Here is a 21,879-nt window from a genome sequence, read left to right on the forward strand (position 1 = left end):
ATCTTCATCCAGGTTGGTTTGCTCCAGGTCTATCACTTTAAACTGGACCCTCTTCAAAATCTCTTCCAGAGACTCACATGCTTTGTTGTCCAGTTTCTCACCTAAAGACATATATCGATAGAATTAGTAAAAATGAATCTCCCAATATGAAAAGGGAATGGTATGTGTTGATTCCCACTAGTTGGATTTACGGTATGCTGATGTGTTGGTGCTTACCTTTCAGATCTAAGCATTCGTTTCGCAGAGTCAGGTCTTTCAGTTCCTAGAGACAAACAGAAGCCGTGTCAGTAAGAGTTGAGTTTGTGAATTACTCCATGGACTATCACACAGGAGGCAATGCAACACACTGGTACTGGAGATAATAACACAGATCTTATGTAAACTAAGATAAACCTTGTCGCAAAGAAAAGCATTTGCAGGACACGTTTGCTCAACTCTTACTATATGCGCATCATTGTGCCTTTGAGTTCTGGTACTGAATGTGAATACTGAGCGAGTGCCAATGATGGCAACTCTGAGTCAATTAGAAGCTACATGAGTACTTAGAGTGAAAGTTTAAAAAACATCTGTTGATAGATACGTGGCCTAAACGTGCCTCGACCATTTCATGTTCCACCTAATACTTTAAACCTAAACATGAACAGCTGTCTGTCTCTGTGTGTTCCACTTGATTTATCCAGTGATGTAGTCTGAAACAACAGAATCACACATCAAAAAAGGTATGAAGATATTTAACCTCTTGTTCTGGTAAAACATCCAACAACCCACACAAACATGCAGAGTGCTGCCCTCAAAACTATGTAGCAGTAAATCCCTCTCTCTCTCTCTCTCTCTCGTAGCCCATTCAGCATGAACTCAGTAACCTCTGCCCTCGTGCCATCACTTATCGGCGTGTCTGAACATACTGATGATCATTTAGCTGTCCAGAGGGTCCACGGCCTCCTGCATGACTCAACGGGTCTCAATAACACGATGACGTAATAAGACAAATGGCGCATCTGAAAGCTGTTTTTGTCGTAACGCAATCGGCAAGAAACACCAAGACAGTAAATAACAGAGTGTAGTAATCATGAAACCAACTGAATCATTCATCTTAGGCAGCATTGGACATTTTCAACAGTACGATTGATGAAATATGGTTTAATTAAAAATTCTGGATGTTCTTCATTAACCAGATGGTGTTTACTGTGTAAACGCAACTAGACGCATGTTTTGAGCAATTTCACAGCAAGACAATCTTCACTGACGCATATATGGGGCACCTGTCAGCGAGAATGACTTTATCAGTGTAAATACCTCCCTGACAGAGCAGCTCGAACCCAAAATAGTGCATGACGCACAATGTGCCTCTGCACGAGTGTTGGTGGATCTGTGTGTGTGTGTGTGTGTGTGTGTTGTGGGTGGACAACACTGAGCTACTGATTCTCTTCTTGATTCCTGTGTATCTATTTTTCCCAGTTTTGATTAGTGTGTTTTATCTGACCCAGTGCGTTTTTAACATGTTATATCGCATTAGTCAAAAGCCGAAGTGCTTTATGTCTTTGTGCTAAGCTAAGGTTGCCAGCGCATGCTTAATATTTTCTGTACGGACATGAGCGTGGCTTTGAACCTCTCCTCTAACTCTCAGTCAGAAAACAAATAATCTTATTTCCAAAAATGTTGAACCTCTGCTTTACATGTAACACATTGAACACGCTGCATATTTTGCAGTCTGCCTTTGAAATGCTTTATCAGTCTGTTCACACATTTGGTATAGAAGACTTCAAAGGGTCCAGCAACTGAATTGGGATGCAGCCTTCATGACCTTTAAATTGCATCCCTAATTAGAATATGTCTGTAATAATAATAGAAGTAGGTGTGTGTGTGCTGCGTGTGGGTGTCGTTAAGTCTTACAGTACTGATGTGATGTACGCACCAAAATATTGAATCCTTCATTTTACATTGATTTGTGGTAAACTCCCAGCAGAATAAAACTACCTTGTGCCAGATATACTGAACCAAGAGAGCAAGTTTCTTCATATTCTCATAATAGGGAAACTACTTTGCTGCAGCAGAAATGTGGCCCACAGCTCACAAGTTGTCCTGGTCGTGAGACTCTGTTGGGAGTTACTGCAGTGCAAGCATTCAACACACAGCTTCTAAATAGTGACCTTTATAAAAACACAGACGCACAAACAACTTGCCAGAAATGTACATAACCTGCAGGGCCCCTGGCGAGCTGCAACGTGTACAGTGCAGTTGGGACTTCATAAAGAAAGCATTTAGAGTGAAAGAGGAAAAAAAAAATAAAAAATGTAAAAAAAGGTGGATCTCCTCATGCAAACCTCCCTCTCACTGGTCAGCCATTTGGTCTGACTGGCTTGTTTGTGTGGCTGGTTACTGCAAGGATGACTAAGCAGAAATGAGAGGGGGCGGTAGTGGACCAAAACACGACAGTGGCAGGGAGGGACGGAGAGAAGCCAGACATGCAGAATATGATGGAGGGGAGAAGGTGGGCCACCTATGTGATGACCATCCCGAAAAACGTTGTCATATACATCCAGGTACAGGTAACCCACCCTCAGTATTTAGGAGCAGTGCGCTGCTGTAAAGTCTTGGTCGGGACACTTCCACATGTGGAGAGTCAGGGATCAGTGGCTAAAGGACGACCCACTGTTAAGTCCCAGTGGAAATATACCCAGACTGTAGGACTAAATGAAGCTCACAACAGCCGCTTAGCACAGTGGTGTGCATTTCCACAAGTAGCTGAGATGTTAACCCAACTTCTTTCTCTCAGCTGACCAAGCGTGTGGGGATTTCTTTGCAGAGTCTCTTGAATCACAAGCATCATCACTCACAAATGGAAACACACCTGCAGGTACAAATGTGCAACGCTTCAGTGAAGAGGCCCAGCTCAGGGTTTTATGAGTGTGTGCTGCAGTGCAACAGAACAAACAGGAGAAAGTGCTAATGTGTCCCTGCTGCCAACGCTAATACTGACAACTCCTTTGTCTTACTAGAGAGGAATCAGTTTGGTGACTGGAAACAAATCCAAGCAGAGACAGGAACATGTATACAGTTTGTTTGCATACACCGAGTATTGAAATAGCAGAGATATCAGATAAACATAAAATTCCCTGAAATGGCTCGGGCATTTATTTACTAAAATAAAAGTCCAGGTCTATATTAGACAGAGGCTCTCATGTTAAGAGACCATAGACTGTATATAAGAAGTGGACGAAGTCAGTGTGACATCACAACTTTGGTTTGTGGACTGCCGTTATGAAGCCCCGAGTTCTGCGATTTGGCCGTCGCCATCTTGTATATTTTCAACCGGTGAACGGAAGTGACCATATTTGGAAGGTGAAAGAATGACGTCTCTGGTAGCGACCTGTCAATCACAGTAAGCCCGCCCTAAAGCATACTCCGCTTTATGGCCTATTCTACTCCAAATGGACCATCATTTACTAAAGGAACATCATGCTGTATTAAAGAAGACTTGAAACTAAAGACTGAGATCATAAACTCATGTTTACTGAGGTAATAAATCAAGTGAGAAGTAGTCATTTTCTCATAGACTTCAATACAATCAGACTTCTTTTTGCAACTGGAGGAGTCGCCCCCTGCTGGCCAGTAGAGAGACAGCATGTTAAGACACTTTCGCATCGGCTTCACTCGAAGGTTGCCGCCTGTAAGAGACCCGTCTTCTTTTGATACGTTCACATTAAACATATTGCCTTATTATTTTTATATTATTATGCATCATCTTAATGAAAGTATCAGTAATTGTAACTCCAGGAATATTGTCAGCCTATGCTAAAAGCTGTCAATTAAATGTCAGTTCTCTTTATTCCTTACTGACTGCCATGGACATAGCTTTGTACTTTAACACTGAATATCTTCTGTCTCGCACACAAGCAGGTCGAGTCTCTATATCTGACAACTATGGTTCCAGTGGAGAGAGTGTCCTCTCTAGCCTCTCACGGCATAGACTGTTTTCCTGGTTAGCAGAGTGCTCTCGCTCAGACTGACTTTACATCCTCAGCAACTAGTGTGGCGGAGTTTATCCAGTATCGCCATTATGTTTGACTCTCCTCACTCACTCCAAGAAGGCCAAGTCTGACAAGCTGTCTTCTAAGGTGGATCTGCTAACTGCCGAGCCAGCCCTGATGAAGTCACTTATCCTGACCTTCCATTCCGGTGCTGGAACAGGGAGGGCTTTCACTATATGCCAGCTATTAAGCCTACCATTACTTCCCTCATAGTTTGTCCTGAAGAGGCTCTTAGGCCGGATGCCAGGTGCCCTTGACCTCGATGTCTGGTCACAGATGACCTGCTTTCTAAGGTTTATTATACCATGGCGTGCATGGGTCGTATCAACAACTCTCTCTCTCACCTCATGCCCGCCCTCTCAGCTTTTCTGCAGCAGGCTACTATCGAAGCCTCCTTCACCAGCCTCAGGGATGGATTGCAGCCGTTTGCTCTGATGTAAAGGAAAGTTAGGCGCCGGATGTCCACTCTGGTTCAGACACCCTTGTTAGAAACATGTAGGAGGACCCTCCATTCTGTCCCAGTGGAACCGGGAGAGCTGCTAGGATCAGCTGCTCTACGGGTGCTTGAGCGGACCACCTACCAGAAGTGTGTCCACGTCATGGGCTACCCTGAGAGGTGTGCCCTTATATATGTGCCGCAGCCTCATTTTTGTCACCGAGCACATTCTCCAGATACGACAGTAGGAACGTTTCCCAGGTCATACGTGACTTTGTTGATATAAAGAATCGACCTGCACGAGCATGAGAAAATATTCACCACAAACGCACTGCATCTGGTGGTCATCCAGGATTTGTAGAACTGTAGCTACATCTGTAACTCTCCTCTTATTGTCTAAAGGCAGCAGGACAAATGCTGCTCGATGTGGCCACAAAGAAACAAGATTCGTGCACCTATTGCGTCACGAAAGCTCTGCAAAAAGGTCTATTTACTGTGATAAATCTACTATATGTACCATCCTAGCATCAGGTTACCAGCATCATTAAAACTGGGTGATAAGTGGACGGTCTGCTTGAGAAGGAGGTTAAATAAATGTCTTTTGTCTTCTCTGCCCATTCATTTGTATTCCTTCTCCATTTTGCCCTCTGTGACAAAGAACACGTCTCACACTCAGTGGAATAAAACCCCACGTAAGAAACATTTCAACATGGTAACAATAGCAATACAGATCCAGCACATGCACCAATTCACACACGTACACGGCACGGGGTCGGCAGAAATAGCCTAAATCAAAACAAACAGCCCCGAGGTTTCCCCCACTGGATTTGAAGAAGTGCTTATGCAGAGGGGTTATGAGACGCATGACTGTGCTGGCTAAACCACAAGAGAAGGCACAAAAAAAAAAAAGAAGACGACACGAAACACTCGTCTGCCTGCAGGGAGGAACAACCACCCTTGCTGAAAAAGGAAGAAGTCCCACCTCTACTGGATACTATAGCAGCACTTGTCCAGAGCCATTGTGCATCATGCCGTGCCCTCAAACCACATTAACAGACGTTTGAAGTGTTTTCATCACCAGAAGAAATGGTTTGGGATGTAATTCTTGGAACTAAATTTTGTTCAATCTCACGAACAGGAACCTTCATAATTATATACAACTTTTGGGTGGACCTGCAGGGACGTCCTAACTGCTTCCAGCCAGCTTGTCCAGCAGCGCTGCCTCAACTGGACAAGTTTCTATTATAATACATGTTGTATAGCCTTGTGGTATACGTAGTTATTTGTACCTCAGCGGTTCTGATCTTCCACACTCTTGTTACGGCCTCGGTTGACTCTTGAATCAGGAGGCAGCAATTTTGTCACAACAGACTTTAGCCTCAGTCAACACGCTCGATGTGAGCAGCACACTACTGTGTAGCTCAGTCAACAGATGATACGTGTTGGCTTTCGTGTTTTGAAGATCGGGGAACTCACCACTGGTAACTACCATGGGACTGGGCCGGGTCTAGTTTTCTGTAAATGTACACCGACACACAGTCAGGAACTTCTTTGTTTGGAAACACTAAGGACAGAGGTGTTGCTTCAAATGTTTCTAAAGGCTAAGAGCATGGCAGGTTAGATAGTGAGGTTTAGTGTTGATAAAACATTCTTTATCAAATCACTCAGTTGACTATTCAGACCGGTTCTTAAAAATACTATAATGATTATTTCCTTGATTAATTGTTTAATCAATAACATGTCCAAATACATTTTTTTAAGTTAAAGTGACTTCAAATTGCTTGTTTTTCTGACCACCAGTTAAAAACCTAGACAACCTACGATATAAGAAAACCCCCCAAATATCAACATTTGAGGAGCTGGAACTGGAATTTTTGTCTGGAAAAGTCTGTTTGGGTGGGAGGCTGGTGAGGGATCCTGTCCTTGTGCACTAGTGGTCTGCTGGGGACCAGCGAGGTTAACACAAACGTTTGAGTTCTGCTTTTGAGCTTTTTGAAGTGACAAGGACCGCAGTAGAGGGGAAATCAAATCAAACTGAGTGAAAAAGGGAAAAAAAGCAGGAGCTCAGCGGGCCGGGGTTGTGATGACTTTCCACTCTGCCGAAGGATTTAAGAAAAGATTATGACGTTCAACTAGAGGTGGCAAATAACATAATTTTATTTCAAGCTCTTCTCATTCACGACCTTCTCTCTGACATTATTATGCAGCATTTCAGCACTTCCTCACTGGGTGAAATGTTCCTCTCCCAACAGCAGACAAACTGAGTTACAATACAATCGAAACTATGAATAAATAAATACTAGAGACCACACTTCGTGCCAGTTTATTAGCTAAAACTAAAATGAAGGTTATAAGGTTCAGTTTGTGTTTTAGCGTGTGTGTGTGACTGTCCGTGTTGAACCTCACCTGTATCTGTTTGAGCACTTTGGGGATGGGTTTACAGTTGAGCTTCTGACAGGCTTGTTTGTAGGAAGAGAGGATCTCCTCCACCGTCACATTCTGAGCTGCAAAACACAGAAAATTAAGCAGGTTAGGATCGCTTTAACCGCTTAGTTTGTTTGAATAAACAAATTCATCTCACGCACACAAAAGAATTGAACTGAATGAACAAAATAACGTCCAGATGATCGTGCACTTTTTGCCCCGTAACTTTTAATATTGTCTGATATCGGTTGATGATCTTTGTTTATTCTATTTGTATTTATTTCTGTTTCTGCATAATAAAGCTGCACAGCGCTTACTAACATACATTAAAGCTAGCAATCCAATTTAACTATGTGTGACAGCTTACGTGTATGAAAGCTTTCTTTCGATGGTTTCCCATAATATCCTATATAAGTCGTCAGGAAGGTTGGGACAGGATTTAAACAGCTTTTCTTTATCTCTAGCAAAACTTTAAACGCACCACAGTTGCAATATGACCCTGAAATAGTTTACATATTAGCTTAACTGACGCTTATGTATTTTCTATGCTCTGCACTTCACTTGCAGGTAACCTGCTTGTGAAGCTGAGGTGCCAACAGTGCAACAAACAAAGCATCTGAAATAGATTGGGCTTCAGCTGGATCTGCCATAAGGCCAATCCTGCAGATCAGCCAGTGATGCCGCTCCATGACATATTATCAACATAATGAAGTCTACTGAAACCCACTTGGAAAATCAGCTTTTTTAAAATGTGACCCGTTTGTCCGGCTGTCTTACGGAGTACTCTCTTGACGAAGAGGATCATAAATTGTAAGGGTTCTCCTACTCAAGTCAACAAAAAGGAGGTATTGTTCTTTGTGTGTGTGTGTGTGTGTGTGTGTGTGTGTGTGGGGGTCAGCCGCTGATGCCTTCCCAGATTGTTGCTGGGGCTAACTCCAGTCAGATGACCAGGCAACATTCAAACCCACTGTTCTGGCTGAGAGACTCTGCTGAGAGATGAAGTGAGGTCACTCAGTAAAAGAAAGACGAAAAATAATGACAGAATCAAAAGGAAAAAATAAGGAAAGAATAGTGCATGTATGCAGGAAGTAAGAAAGATCAGGACATATAATTAGATTAACGCAAACAGGATGACTTATTTTAGACTGTGTATACAGACAGGAACTGTTCCTATGCTTCGACTGTAACAGGACTGTATACATTGGGCTAGTGTGTGTGTGTGTGAATTAGACTTTGTGCTGCAGTCAGCATTTTGATTTCTCTTGCCAAGGTGACAATCTTTCTGCTTCACTTTTCAGTCGCCTCCACCTCCTCTGCCCTTTGTCTTCCACAGTGACCCTCATCAGTCTAACTCACGTTCATCGTCTGTATAACGAGAGGCCAGAATAGAGTTGACTAACCAGCATTACTACAATGTACTAAATAATAAAACCGTTGTATTTCAGCATGTAGATTTGGATGGTTGAATATGTGCGTCTATGTGTTTGTTCAAGCACAGGTCAGAATGAATAACCTGCTCGTGGGACAAAGAGGCCATTTCAAAAACCTCCATGTCTGACCAACTGCGTTATTCGCCGTCTCAATGAAACGTACCGACGTCAGACCACCGCTGAAAATACCACAAGAGACGATACTGCAGTGAGTCTGAGGTAATAGAGTGTGTGTGTGTGTGTGTGTGTGTGTGTGTGTGTGTGTGTGTGTGTGTCTGTGTGTGTTTGTGTGTGTGTGTGTGACTGAATTAAAGGGCTAGTCAGTGCCACATGAATACAATGAGAACGGCCACAACACATCCTTTACTTGTTTTGAGAACAAGTCCAAACAGCCACTCAAAATGGAAACCACTTTACTTTTGAGTATACACATGAAAACTCACTGAAGCTGGTTGATATGATGACTAAGTGGGTAAAGGCAACGACCAGAACATCTAGAACAGTCTGGTAAGGCTGGAGAGGAGGGATCGAGATACGCCAACAAAGACGCTTAACCCGCCATCCCGTAGCAGTACGGCAGAGGTAAATAATAAATGTTTCGAGACATCAAAGCATGAGTGCTGTTTGGTAATTCTAATGGATTTAGACGAGCCTCGATAGCAGCGTCAGTGTCTTCTGTTGCATTCTCCATTGTTGGTATTATTACTCTCCCTGCGCTTATTTGACTATTTAAATCGAGAGACTGCTGTTTCATGTCACAATACCAGACGTATCGGTCCACGCAAACTCTGTGGAGTGGGCTGATTCATAGGTTTGGACCCGGGCAAGAGTTCTCTTGGAAGCTGATGCTTGAAAATCAATTGAAATGAAGTAACACTCCATTAATCCAAAAATGTGTGCTTTCCCTACAAAGAGTGACACAGAACTGTGGATTTAACCTAAATGCCTCTGCTGCCCCATGTGTGAGAGTGCAGTCTTGTACATTTGTACAGCACAGTGTGTGCGTTCAAGTGAACACTGTGTCCTTGGAAAAAAGTGTTATTGTGCAGAGTCGCTGTGGAGTGTGTGTGTGTGTGTGTGTGTGTGTAAACACTTCCTGAGGGAAGGGTCCCCTGTTTACTACACACTATTTTCACACATAGCTCATTAATTAGAGAAAGAGAAGGGGGGTGGGAACCAAACTGGAGACTGAATACAAACTTTTCCTAGAGTATATGGTCTAATCTATCACTACTGTGCTGAAAAGCAAAGAAAGTAGTTTTAAGGAAGCTTAGATTGAACACCTCAGCAAAAATGAACTATGAGTTTAAAATAGAGAAATAGAAAAAGCAGAAACAGAAAGCAACTCGGGAGTCAAATGCTTGGCGTTAAACAGAGGATTTGAGCATTAACCCGCAGGATCATTAAGAGCTGAGCTACAGCTGAATTTCTGCTGGCTTAGTCTTTGTTTTATTGCACTTTATTGCAAGGGGGAGACAGGGAGGAGGGAAGCACGGCTCCAAACAACCTCTTTGAAAGCCAGGTTAGGAGGAAGAAGAGCGGTAAAGTCGGATTTAGAAGAAAAAAAGCAGAAGGCAGAGATGTAAATGGCTATAAATATTTATGGTGCGCATGTTGCAATACCCATGGGTGGCCACAATGTACAGGCTGTGAGCGCTATTTTACACAAGGGAATGCTGGGATCAATAAATCAGATTAACCAGCTGTGAGTAACTGCCCTCTCACAGCCTCGCTCGTATAATCTGCACTGAGGACGCAAGAAGAAGAAGAAAAAGAGAGAAAGGGAGAGACCGAATGTTCATTACAAGCATCGCAAACCTGAATATTGTTCCGTTATCGTAGACACATTGAGAACTTCATAGACAAGGAGCAGTCTGGCTGCGCCGATGCACACCTACAGTATGTTGATTGTGCATGCTGAGGGTTGTCATTTTACTGCATTCCAATTTTTTGGGGGATGCTGGAAAATGATCCAAACATGTGATGCAAGAGTGCACCGCTGGACGCAGCGCATGGTTACAAATCAATTAAATGGGCATTAATTTAACCAAAACATACCATAAGACCTGGTATTACTTTTTACAAGTATTTCCCACCTTAAATAAGTTCACTATCAAAAAGATACTTAAAACGTAAAACATGTTTAAATTGTTATGGTGCAGAAAACTCCAGAGCGTAACTTTCCTCGGAGATTTTTCGGAAACTTTTTGCAAACTGCCCGACCCTTCGCAACCCTATGACGGCAAGGGGAGGAGAAAGAGACAAATGAGCGAAGGGAACTTCTTCTTCTCTGCTTTGACCCGGTGAATCTGCAAAATAACCCAAACAAGCAGCATGCCCCTTTCCCCCTGGTTGTTGTTGTTGTTGTTGGCCACAGTCCACTGTGTAACAACACACACTGAACTTGGTTCTTCCATCGCTGAGCTGGAGAGAGAAATAAAAAGAGCAGATCCTTCTACAACAGCAGACTGACTCTGCTGACTCAGATCAACAATCAAGCTCTGTGGACATTATGGTGAGAAATGATGACGAGCTTTTCACCGCTATCTTGCAGATGAAGATTTAGCCTGAAGTGGAGCAGACATTTTAATAAAACGGGATAAACATCTGGCTGTAGTTATTCAAGATGGTCACTAACTAACATGAAGTGAAATTATTAAAAATGCTTTTTATGTGCAAAACGTGTCAATTAGGTTGATAAATATCACATAAACTAGATCTGTAAATAATTGTCATCTCTAAACCTCCCATCGTGATTTAGATAATGTTGAAGGTAGAAAAAAAAGGAAATCTAAACAAATGTAAGTGTTCCCGTCATGACAGGATAGCTGGAAATCCATTTGGTATAATTTAGTTTGTTGTGTTAAGACCCTTAGGTGCATTATGAATCCACCAAATGTGGGAAAGCAGCCTCACCACTCCTAAAGTCTTTAATGAACCGTGCATCTTTCAACACTTCCATAACAAACTAAGGCCATGTCGCTGGCTGTGCTTCACTGCACAGCCAGCTGGAATGGTATCTTGGGACGAGGAAAAATGTCAGGCAACAAGGGAGGTATACCTGCCATAAATCATAAAAGAATGACTTGAGATGAACAACCGGCAACGCTGCAACAAGCACAGAGCTGTACCTACAGCATGTCAAAGCTTTTTCAACCATCGTCTTCACAGCTAGGCATTGGATGCGAGCACTCAACTTAAACCTGCTATGTCACATCCACACCTTAATTACACCGACGCTATAAAGCACAAGGCGAGGTCAAGCTTTTCATTTAACATGTCATGTTACTTTAACAATGGCAGGCAGGCATCAGAACGACATACTTCTGGGGGTAATGCACAGCCTATAATAAGATAACACTGATTGGTGCTCATTTGGACGTCAATGAAGCATTCAGGTCAGCCATAGATTTAATTAAGTTAATCATTTTAATTCACTTTTAATAATGCCAACTAATCAAATACTGCCAATTTCTCCCATCCACTAATCAAACCAATGTAACATAGTATCATTTATTTTTGTTTCAATTAACGCTGCCAAACAAGTCTTTTGCCATGAGAGTATGACAACTCATTAAACAAGATGTGCTATTACTAAATACAGCTAAAAATACAAGACTTCTGCTCTCCTTTGTAGCTGCACAACATAACGCTGTTGCACTCAAATCCTCTACCGCCTCCCACTAAAGGTCAGAACAGATCGACCCACGGTGGACGAGTGGGCTCCGGCTCCAGACTCAGCTTGTGCTCGTCTTACTGGGACACACGAGTTGTTGTATGAATGCTCCTTTAACTGTCACCATCACCATGTTTACACTTTGTGTGAGAGGCTAGCTTTAAAAAAGGTAGGCCAAGGAACTACTAACTGCGTAATACAGAAGCAAAAACAGGCTACAGGAAATAAAATAATGAATGTAAAAAGGTAGAGATTAATAACAATAGTGTTAGGAGCAGGAGCACACTTTCCTGGGAATAGCAGCAAAGGAACACATTAAACAGAGCTGTGTTGTCCCGTGTTTATCTGAGACTAGGTTGTATCCTGGAGTGCCGGTGGGCAGCACAGTTCAACCAGGTGATGTGGCGGAGCAGAGACTCGTGTGGAAGAGAAGGAGGCGGCCTGTGCTTGTGACGAATAATGCATAAAACTTGACAGAGGAAACAGAACTTAACTTTTAGATACTGAAATAATCAATGAAGATATGCTGCTGTTCCTCGCGCGTAGATGTGCAACGTTCACTTTTTAGAGAGTGTATCATAATTCACGTTTTCCTCAATATTATTTTATCCACCCCCAACCCATCCACTATTAAATCAGATTGGTATTTTTTATGACCCTCCACACCCGATCCTGAGAATATAACTGCAATCTTCGTTGAAGGAGCTGATGGATTAGATTTCACTGGAGTCGTACCTCGTACGATTTAATGTGACAAATAAATTGATTGATAACATCAAGTTTGCAGCCTGAAAGTTAATTTGGTGCAATCACAGCTGACAGCAGCCACTCGTAAAGTATTTACATATTTCTGTAGTAACAGCTATATCTTGTATGTATCAGCATTTTTGGTTTATGTCTAGAGCGTAATTAGTTTTTCTTGTTTTATTGTATCTCTCCAGAAGTAGTTTGGATGTGTTTTCCCTGGAATCCAGTTTCCTGGCATTAAACAAGTTGGGGCATTTCCTAGTGTGTGTGAGTAATGGTTTAGTTAAAAACAAAAACAAGGGGAGGAAGTCGGATTGTGAGGAGTTTGTGATGGACTTTTGAGCTCTGCCTATTTATTTATTTACATCAACGTACACCTGGGCAGATGAGGCATAAAGCAGCACGACCTGCCAGCTAGTTCTGGAAAGTCACAAAGAAATTGGGCAACACGGACACCACCCCGTCTCCAAACCTCTGAAAAGACTTTTCCACGGCTTTCAGACTTTTTGAAAAACATCTAAAAGAAACACGTGAGGGGTGGACTCCAACTACTTTGTTATTAAGTTGTTTGAGAGCACTTGTTGTTGAAGCCAAACCTTTATGTGATTATTATCTTCAAAACGGTAGTGGAGAAAGAGCTGGCACCTCACCTACCAGAAAGATGTTGGGCAATTTAAAAGATCATTTTGCAAGAAAGTTGCAATTTGTCGCTGATTTGTTGTATTCCCATTTATTTTTGTGTGAAACCGTTCAGTAAACTCCATTGCATCTACAATTGAGAAGGCGCTTGAGTGACGTCTGACCCATTTTCTTTATGTCAGTCTGTTTATCCTCCTCAGCCTTGACATCTTTATGCCTTCACCACTCACTCTTATTCTTTGTCTAGCTGACAAAAAACAAAGTGCAAACACACAGTCTTCGAGTAATGTGCTTCCTTCCTTCACTCCAACAACAAGCAGAAAACAAGCAAAGATGAGTGTTTGCATGTGTGCAGAGGAAGACGCCACACTATTTGCAGAGACAGACAGACTGAGGACCATAAAACGTGGCACAAAGAGAATCTTGTTGAAAAATTACAACTTGCATAATGTCTCGTTTCTTCTGTTTACACTAGTCTGCACACTCTGGTTTCAATAGTTAAGAACGATACGGCACAATCTGTATGTGGAGAGCTTAAGAAAAACTTTGGCAGTGACCGGGAATGTGGTGCAGATTGTACCAGCCTCACTCGAGCTACTGCAGATAAACACCTGAGCTGCTGTCTGCACTCATCTGGAGCTACATGGACAGCAGCGGCCTCGGCACAGAATGATGTTAAGTTACATAACGACAAAACTAAGAGAGAAAACTGTGAGAAAAGGTCGTCAGCCTGTTGACTGACCTAGTTCATTCTTCAACAATGTGTTATGTAGCAGCTAATACTGCTCTACGACGACGGACAACCAATCCTCTGGAAGGATTAGCATACTGAGAGGAGGGAGAGCTAAATACTGAAAAGATAGAAAGTGTGAGGCCTCTGGAAAGGGACCTTAAAGTGATTATTTATCAGGTTAAATGTCTGTAATGAAAGGTTATGACAGAGAAACCAGTGTTGACAGGTGACATGCTTTAAGAGGAAATTATTCCCAGCAAGCAGTTAAAAAAGGTGCTCCAATACAGATGATTGGAGGCAGAGCACTCGGCAACAAATGGAGGCCAGGTGTCCAGTAATCCACTGCGTTTCGGCTCAAGGCCGACATCGGGTGTGATTTGGTGTCCTGTTGACTGAAATCATTTTAATCTGAGAGTCAGTCGCTTATTTGTTAGTTTGACATTCATCATCAGCTCACTTCCTCTTCTAGAGGGTTTAAAAAAAGGTTTCATAAACATGGATGGAGAAAATTCAAATCACGCAGTCCTTCAACTCTATCGGATAAAAAAAAATGATAATCCATTTATGTCTCCGTTTTAGCTTTTGGTACACACTATGTGTTGTACACACCCAAAAATGTATGCTTTTTTTTTCTTTCTCCACACCGGGGAGGAATCTGAAAGCACAGACTGGCTGTTAAAGCTCGGAAGAGGAAAACTGAATTTTAGGAAAACAAAGTAAATCACTGAGCGGCCAATGCACCTAGCTAAAGCTTATGCAGACTAATACTAACACTCCTGCTTTAAATTATACCTTCATGAAGATAATAATGTTCATATTTTGTTTGCGGTGCTGTTGAAATGTATTGCAGTAGAGAGGTTAGACTCTCTGTTATTAAGCCTACCATCATTTACATAAATGAGGTAAACAAAAAAAAGTTTAGTTTACTCATTTCCCTGTTACATAAACATCATTTTGGCATTTCACAAGACCACAATGTAAACCAAGCCTGTGGGCAAACGTCCAGAGATAGAAGGGAGTATGTCGTGGATGGAGCACCAAATTGCCCACTCCTACTTAACATGCAAGTGCCAAAGTGTTCAAAATAGTCCCCCTCTGCCGGTCTCCAGTCCCATCGCCTGCCATTTCACACCGCCGTGCTGTGGGAGGTGACCGTAGCGTCATTCGCACATGACAGCCGGCTGGTCAGAGGTGGGGCTGCCTCTACCAGGCAGGATGAAAAGACGGCAGCAACGGGGCAAGACAAAGAGAGAAATGTTTGCATTTTAGCAGAGAGCCGCCTTCTGCTTAAAATAGACCAACCAAAAGGTTGAAACTATTGATCGTCCTGCATCAGCATTGGTCTGTACGAGGGCAGTGGGTTAAAAGTGAACAGAGTAAAAGTGATTCTAATAATGTGGCTCAAGAAACATCCACACTTTGCAGGAGTGGAGTTATGCAAAAGCTCTGGAGTCGATTAAAGTAGCTGCGAGCAGATCAATAATTAACTCTCCGGTTAGACTGAGGCAGAAGCTAAAGAAATTACAATACCGCCTCCCCCCAACATTTCACACCATTGCTCTCAGACAACATAGTGCTTTTAGGTGTATTTGCACAATACTGCATACACAGCAACTACAGCTGTACAGTAAATCACAACATGCCAATGTTAACTTCATGCCTCTCACACAGAGAGACAGACAGAAGAGAGAAAATGAAGGTGCATTTTGTGGAATGTGTGTCTTATTTTTCACTTCCTGCCTCTTCAGGAGTGATAAGAGTAAACATTCCTGCTCGACGAGGGCACAAAGTCCTACTCAGATATTACAGGATGAGAAATCATCACTTGTTTTACAGACGCCAGCAACTGTGACGGTAAAAACAAGAGGAAATATATTAGACGACAGTTGCATAAACTCGGTCATGGCCGATCAGCTTACAATTAGCCGGTGTCAACCGGTGGCCGATCAATCGGTGCATCTCTATAGCTCTGCAATGTTCCCACGCGGATTTCATTCATTTCTAAAAACTAAACCAGTCGTCTTTAGCTTCGTTGTCCTCGACGGTTTTCTATTCCCGTGCATTCTTTGCCTCAGTAATAGTGTGAACTTTGTTTCTTCCAATGTTTTTATGGAAAATGTGGTCATGTTGTTCCCAATAGTATGCAACGGTGCCCTCTTAACACTTATGGTCTATTCATCGAGGACTTCAGAAAAGTTTATTACGCCTTTTTCTCCACTGGCTTTGGCCGAGAAAATCCAGTACTGATGTGCAAAATGATCTAACTTCTAGGTTTTCAAAGCCTTTGTCCATTGTGAACACTGAAAGCTTTGCTTATCACCATGTAACTTGGTCCACAGCCACAACACATAACATCTCATGGGTCACAGCCTCTAATAACCTGGTGCCAAGTGAGCCTTGGGTCTGATGACATGAGACAGAGCTGCACGTAGGCCTAAGAGTGTGGCTGCCTCCAGGATAAACATTATCTTCACGTCATTAATGTGAAGGAACTGTCCGCACTGCACTTTAACATATTTGTACACAAAGGTTTACTACGACAACGTTATAGTACTCTACCATGCTCTGTAAAACAAACAACCTTACATTTGAACAATTTCTCTGCATTAAAGACAGTTTGCAGGGACTGAAATAAATGATTAGCTTCTAGTATGATCTGGTGCTTTTGCAATAGCATGCTTTGCTGATATAATCCCGAGCTGCACATAGACGGATTGACCCGCCAGGAAGGGGAGGCGAAAAGGAGCAAGGGGGAAGGAACGCAGCAGGTTGGGAAGTTCAGGAATCTCAGGATATGATGTAGTGTTTGCCCAGGCCTGGAGGGAAGGAGCAGGCGTCCCTCAAGTCTCGACAGGGAGAGAGACAAGAAACGAGTTCTAGGAAAGATATTACTAAGTCAGAACAAGAGGACATTGACATTACCACTGTCGACACAATTAAACTGGTCTATTGAGTGTAAATTCTAGCCTGTATGCTAGATGATGCCACAAAACTGACAATCAATTCTGGAAATATGAGTGCCAAGGAATAAGTGGAAATATGACACCCCATCTGGCTGCTATTGTTCCCCCGACACTGTTCCCTCTTGAACCTCAGGTGTTTGTTTTGAACAGCAGCTTTTAAGTTCAGAGGCTCCTTTCGTGACAGCTATTAAACCAGATGTATACGTTACTTTGCAAACATTCAATACCCATCTAACAAATTCTCCCCTCCGCTCTTAACAGTAACTCACAGTGTGCATGGATAGAGCTCCAGGCTCTGAGCTCAGACTTCACTGTTGTGTTTCTGACAGATGACATAGGACCGGGACCCAGAGAACCTGACACTAGATCTGCAGATAAAAGGGTCTGGATGGATCATGGCGCTATTGTGGCACAGTGCTCCTAACTAAGCCTGAAGGGCCTTGGAGTGGAGGTTCACATACATTTCCAGGACTTTGCCTCAGAAACACAGACACACACATTCAAATAGATCCTAAAGATGGCAGAAACAGGACAAAGGAAAAGATGTGCAGGGGAACCTAAAGGTTCAGGGAGTTCACCGGTTACTCTGTTACTCACTGGTAGAGCAGCCGAGTAATTCAGCAAAGTTTGAAAACATGGCGCAAGACGCAATTTCCAAGTGTATAGCAATCATCAGGCTTCGTCAGCTGCGGAAATTAAATAGGTTTATCTAAATATCTTAAGGGAGTGACTACCTGTTTTCCCAACTGATGAACTCGTATGTGCCGTCAGCTTTTTAAATGACACAGTAGCCCATTAAAATTGACTGAGGCATCAAAACTGTATATATATATATATATATATATATATATATATATATATATATATATATATATATATATATATATATATATTTTTTTTTCCTCAATATATTGAAGAGTGGAAAATTCCCAGTAACGTGAACATTGTTCTTCTAACGATAACATTGTTGTTGCCGTAACTTTCCACAGTTGTAAAATCCTGCTATCATAAACTGCAGTCTGTTGAGTTTTCAAAGCATCCGTCCCCTACAGGAACATGACGTCATTTAATTACACCTAGAGAGGTGTTTGCTGGATTGATACACAGGAATAAACACACGGCAGTGAAGTGATGGTCTACCCACCAGAACTACTACACAGAGCTTTTACTAGAATAGAGCATGTGCTAATGAAGGTAATCAAATGTAAGGTGATTAAAAAGTACAAATAATGATTATATTAATGTATATATACACATATATGAACTACAAATGCAGATTGTGCATAAGGCTAACAGCCAGTAACGTAAAATACTTGGACTGTAATCAACTTCAAATAGTTCTAATAAATGTAGCACAGTATTATCATATCTGTCTACATTACCTACAGAACACACTGTATTATGTGATTAACTTCTGCCTGCCTTCATATCAACCGCACAATCAGTTCGACCTTTGAAACTTAAATAAACTACGTGATAAACGTGCTGTGATAAATAATCTGAGCCACAGATCATCGGTCATCTCGATACGGGACTGTTTGTTTGATAAGATCCCAGAAATCTTGGTTACCTGGGTTGTAATGTGCCCCCCCCCTTCCCCGTGGAGTTTGGCTGATAATATTTCATGTCCAATTTACTGTCAGACTGGCTACCTGGCATGTGCGCTGTAAACTGATACAGGAACATTTTGAGAAGCAATAGCGTTGTGAGACAAGCAGCGAGGTTCATGGATGCAACAAGGTACGTTATTTTGAGTAGGAAGAATATAAATTAAGAGTACCATGGAGTGAGCACAAGTGTGTGTGTGTGTGTGTGTGGGGGGGGGCTTTCTGATTGGCTGTCTGATAAATTGTAGGAGAGTTAATAAAACAATTCGTATTCAGCTGAACGTGAGTCAGTTTTGCTTCCTTCTACTCCCCCTCCCCCATCTGGATATCTCGCATCACTGACCCTTGCTTTGGCCTGGCCTACATTTTACGCCACGAAAAAAACAAAAACAGTACTGTCACTGGCTTACCCTCAAAACCGCACAAGTCACAAATACACTGTAATGTTGGGAGTATATAGCCTTGTCCAAAAACAACAGATTTGGCGTCCTTTCTGATTGCAATCAGCCGTTCAACTATGTTGACGGCCGTCACTGCACTGCCAGCGAAACACCAGTTGTCACACTACGACTGCAGCTCAGTTTAAGAGATGATGCCCGACTCCACGCCAGATGAAGGAGCGTGTGAGTCATCGTCACATCGTTCATGACGTGCCAGTTGATCCCCCCCCCAAAAAAAAAGAGTTAAATATGAAACGACTAAAGCAGTATAACTCTGCATCAGAGGAACTAGACTGAAAAAACTAAGAAAAAGTTGAAAAAAAACAAAGCTATTATCTGTTATATTTGTGCTTCTAAATTATTAAAAGTTTAAACTTAAAACTGTTAAATATCAGCTTAATATTACATGGAATGGATGGTTTGTTTGCAATTTTGTAGGATTGGGTTCGTTATGTCAACACACAGAAAAAAAGGCAGTGCCATATCCTGCATGAGCTTCCTTTTGACATGTTCTCACTGAACAAACAGGATCCAACAGAAGAAAATGGCACACCTCAAGGAGTGGTGGGATTCACTCACAGTATGGCACACAGCAGAGGCCCGGGCCTATTATTCAGATATAAGTATACTTTGGCTGCTGCGTAAATAAAGCTATAATGTTATTTACCTAACTATTTAAAGTAAGTAAATAACTTGCGCTTGAAAAAGGTTCCGGGGCAAAGGTGCAGCACTAATTGCACTGTAGTGCGATGCAACAGATGACGAGTTAACACAAAAGCACTCGACACACCTCTCATGCATCAGTGACAACATACATCCACCAATCCCAGTTTTACCGACTATACATAGAATATAAACCAGGACAGGTCACATGGCGCTTGAGAGAAAGATGCTGTTTGAAGACTTGAGAATTAATCCTGGCAAACTATGTTCAACTGACATGTTCATACAGGCACGAGTACAATAAAAAGAAAGTAATTCACACATACAGGCGGGCAGACACAAACACATATAGTATTACCATGTCTCCAGGGATCCTTGGGTTCCACTGCTCCAGAGATAATATCCTCATCTGAGGGAAACGTCACCCGTTTGCCACTTGGTTTGTGTTTATCGTCCTCCTCCTCCACAGAAGGGTACAGTCCAGCTCGGTCTGTGGCTGAGGCTTCTGTGCTGCTTGTCTGGATGGCGTCTGACGGGCTCTCAGCTGGGACGTCCTGAGCCGTGGACTCAGAGTCTACAGTATTGTCCGTGAACGATCTGTCATTTTTCGATTCAGCCTCCAACACTCCGCTCTCATCGAGACTCAGATCCACACCTATGTCCATGTCCCCACCATCGTCCCCTTCTTCCACAACAAACGTTGCGGGATCAGTGTCCTTATCTTCCTTCATTTTCTCCACCCCAATATCATCCTTGTGCTGCTCATCATTAGAAAAGATCAAGTCAGTGGGATTCCCTACCGCAGGGGTGTCTTGAACAGTGCTCTTTCTATTCCCGTTGACCTCGTCAATTTCCAGTGTGTCTTGTGCCTGGTGGTTGTCCTCCTCCGCCGCTTGAAGGTTGTCGGTGAGCTGAGGCATCAGGTACGTTTCGGAGGCCTCTGTGGGAACAATGTTTTGTTTTTCTGTGTTACTTTCCGTCATCAGTTCAGAGATCCGGGGGGTGACCCCCTCTGTGTGGTTGGTAGTGTTGTGATCATCGCCCACGTTGCTTTTTGTCTTGACATTGCACAAATCTAGACACTGCTCTTCGAAATTCATGTTTTCATTTCCAGTGAGACTCAGATAGTAACTGTGCCAGACAGCCTAGATATTAGGTTAAACAGTGACTAGTAACCCACTGACATGGATAAGCCTGTCTCACGACAATATACTTAAATGTGAACCTATACTGGTCCTTTATTCTCCAAATTATATTCAAGTGCAATAAGAAAATTATACCTATATTTTAACTAATTTGTTGTACAAGGGGTGAATTAAATCACCAAAAATCACAGGTGACTTTGGTGCATCCTTAAAAAAAAAAAAGCTAATTAAAGTGCAATTTCACACACAATTTCAATACAAGAAATATGTGACAACTATGTGAAATGGATACTGTTGCAGTAATTATCCGTGTGCCAAACCAGGCAACTTTGTTACACTTATCACCACCCAGGCAGCCAAGCACCTCTTAATAATCTCTGCCAACCGCGTCCTACAGGAGGGAAGCGAAGAAATGCTCACTGTCGTCAGCACATCTCCAACAATACTTAAGAAGACCAGGGCACTCAATAGAAATGAACAAGTCCCTCAGGGAGCCTCCATAACAGAGAGAGCTTACTGCTCCGACACCAAACCAATTAATTTGCATGAATTTGAGCGAGCTAATGTTAGCTAGCTTGCTAAAGTTGTTCTTCCAGGCCCGTGTGCGGTCGCATGCCAGCTTCTTTGCGTGAGCCCGTCTGTTTCTCCCACACAAAGTCCATTCTTCTCGGTCAATAACAATATGTTCCGGCCGTGGAGTCTCACCCTCCGTCGTGTTGCTCGGCTCGCATCACAACCGTCGACCAGCCAGGAAAAAAACAGGCGTCACACTCCGCGCAATGACCATGTTTCAGTGGCTACGGTTTGCGCTATAGGGAACCGTGGCGAAGCTACACCTGCCGGCACAAATGCCGCTAATTATTATGAGATTATAATGGACGTTCCGACCGCACAGGTTTTGTAAGTGTTTCTCTATCCGGGAGAAGTACGTTGAACCTGTTTGGT

General features: G+C 42.6%; 1 protein-coding gene across 1 annotated transcript in view; it reads right to left on the reverse strand.

Annotated features, from left to right (window-relative positions):
- The window catches only part of ppp1r37 (protein phosphatase 1, regulatory subunit 37), a 35,958-nt gene extending 14,079 nt beyond the window's left edge, over positions 1–21,879 (reverse strand). The window contains exons 1-4 of the mRNA XM_079166129.1: positions 20,148–21,879; positions 6,874–6,971; positions 217–262; positions 1–101 (exon numbers count right to left, since the gene is read on the reverse strand). Of these exons, the coding sequence (XP_079022255.1) occupies positions 1–101; positions 217–262; positions 6,874–6,971; positions 20,148–20,889 (987 nt within the window). The 5' untranslated portion in view covers positions 20,890–21,879. The remainder of the gene's footprint in view (positions 102–216; positions 263–6,873; positions 6,972–20,147) is intronic.

This window comes from Pholis gunnellus, assembly GCF_910591455.1.
Source record: "Pholis gunnellus genome assembly, chromosome: 9".
Taxonomy (NCBI): domain Eukaryota; kingdom Metazoa; phylum Chordata; class Actinopteri; order Perciformes; family Pholidae; genus Pholis; species Pholis gunnellus.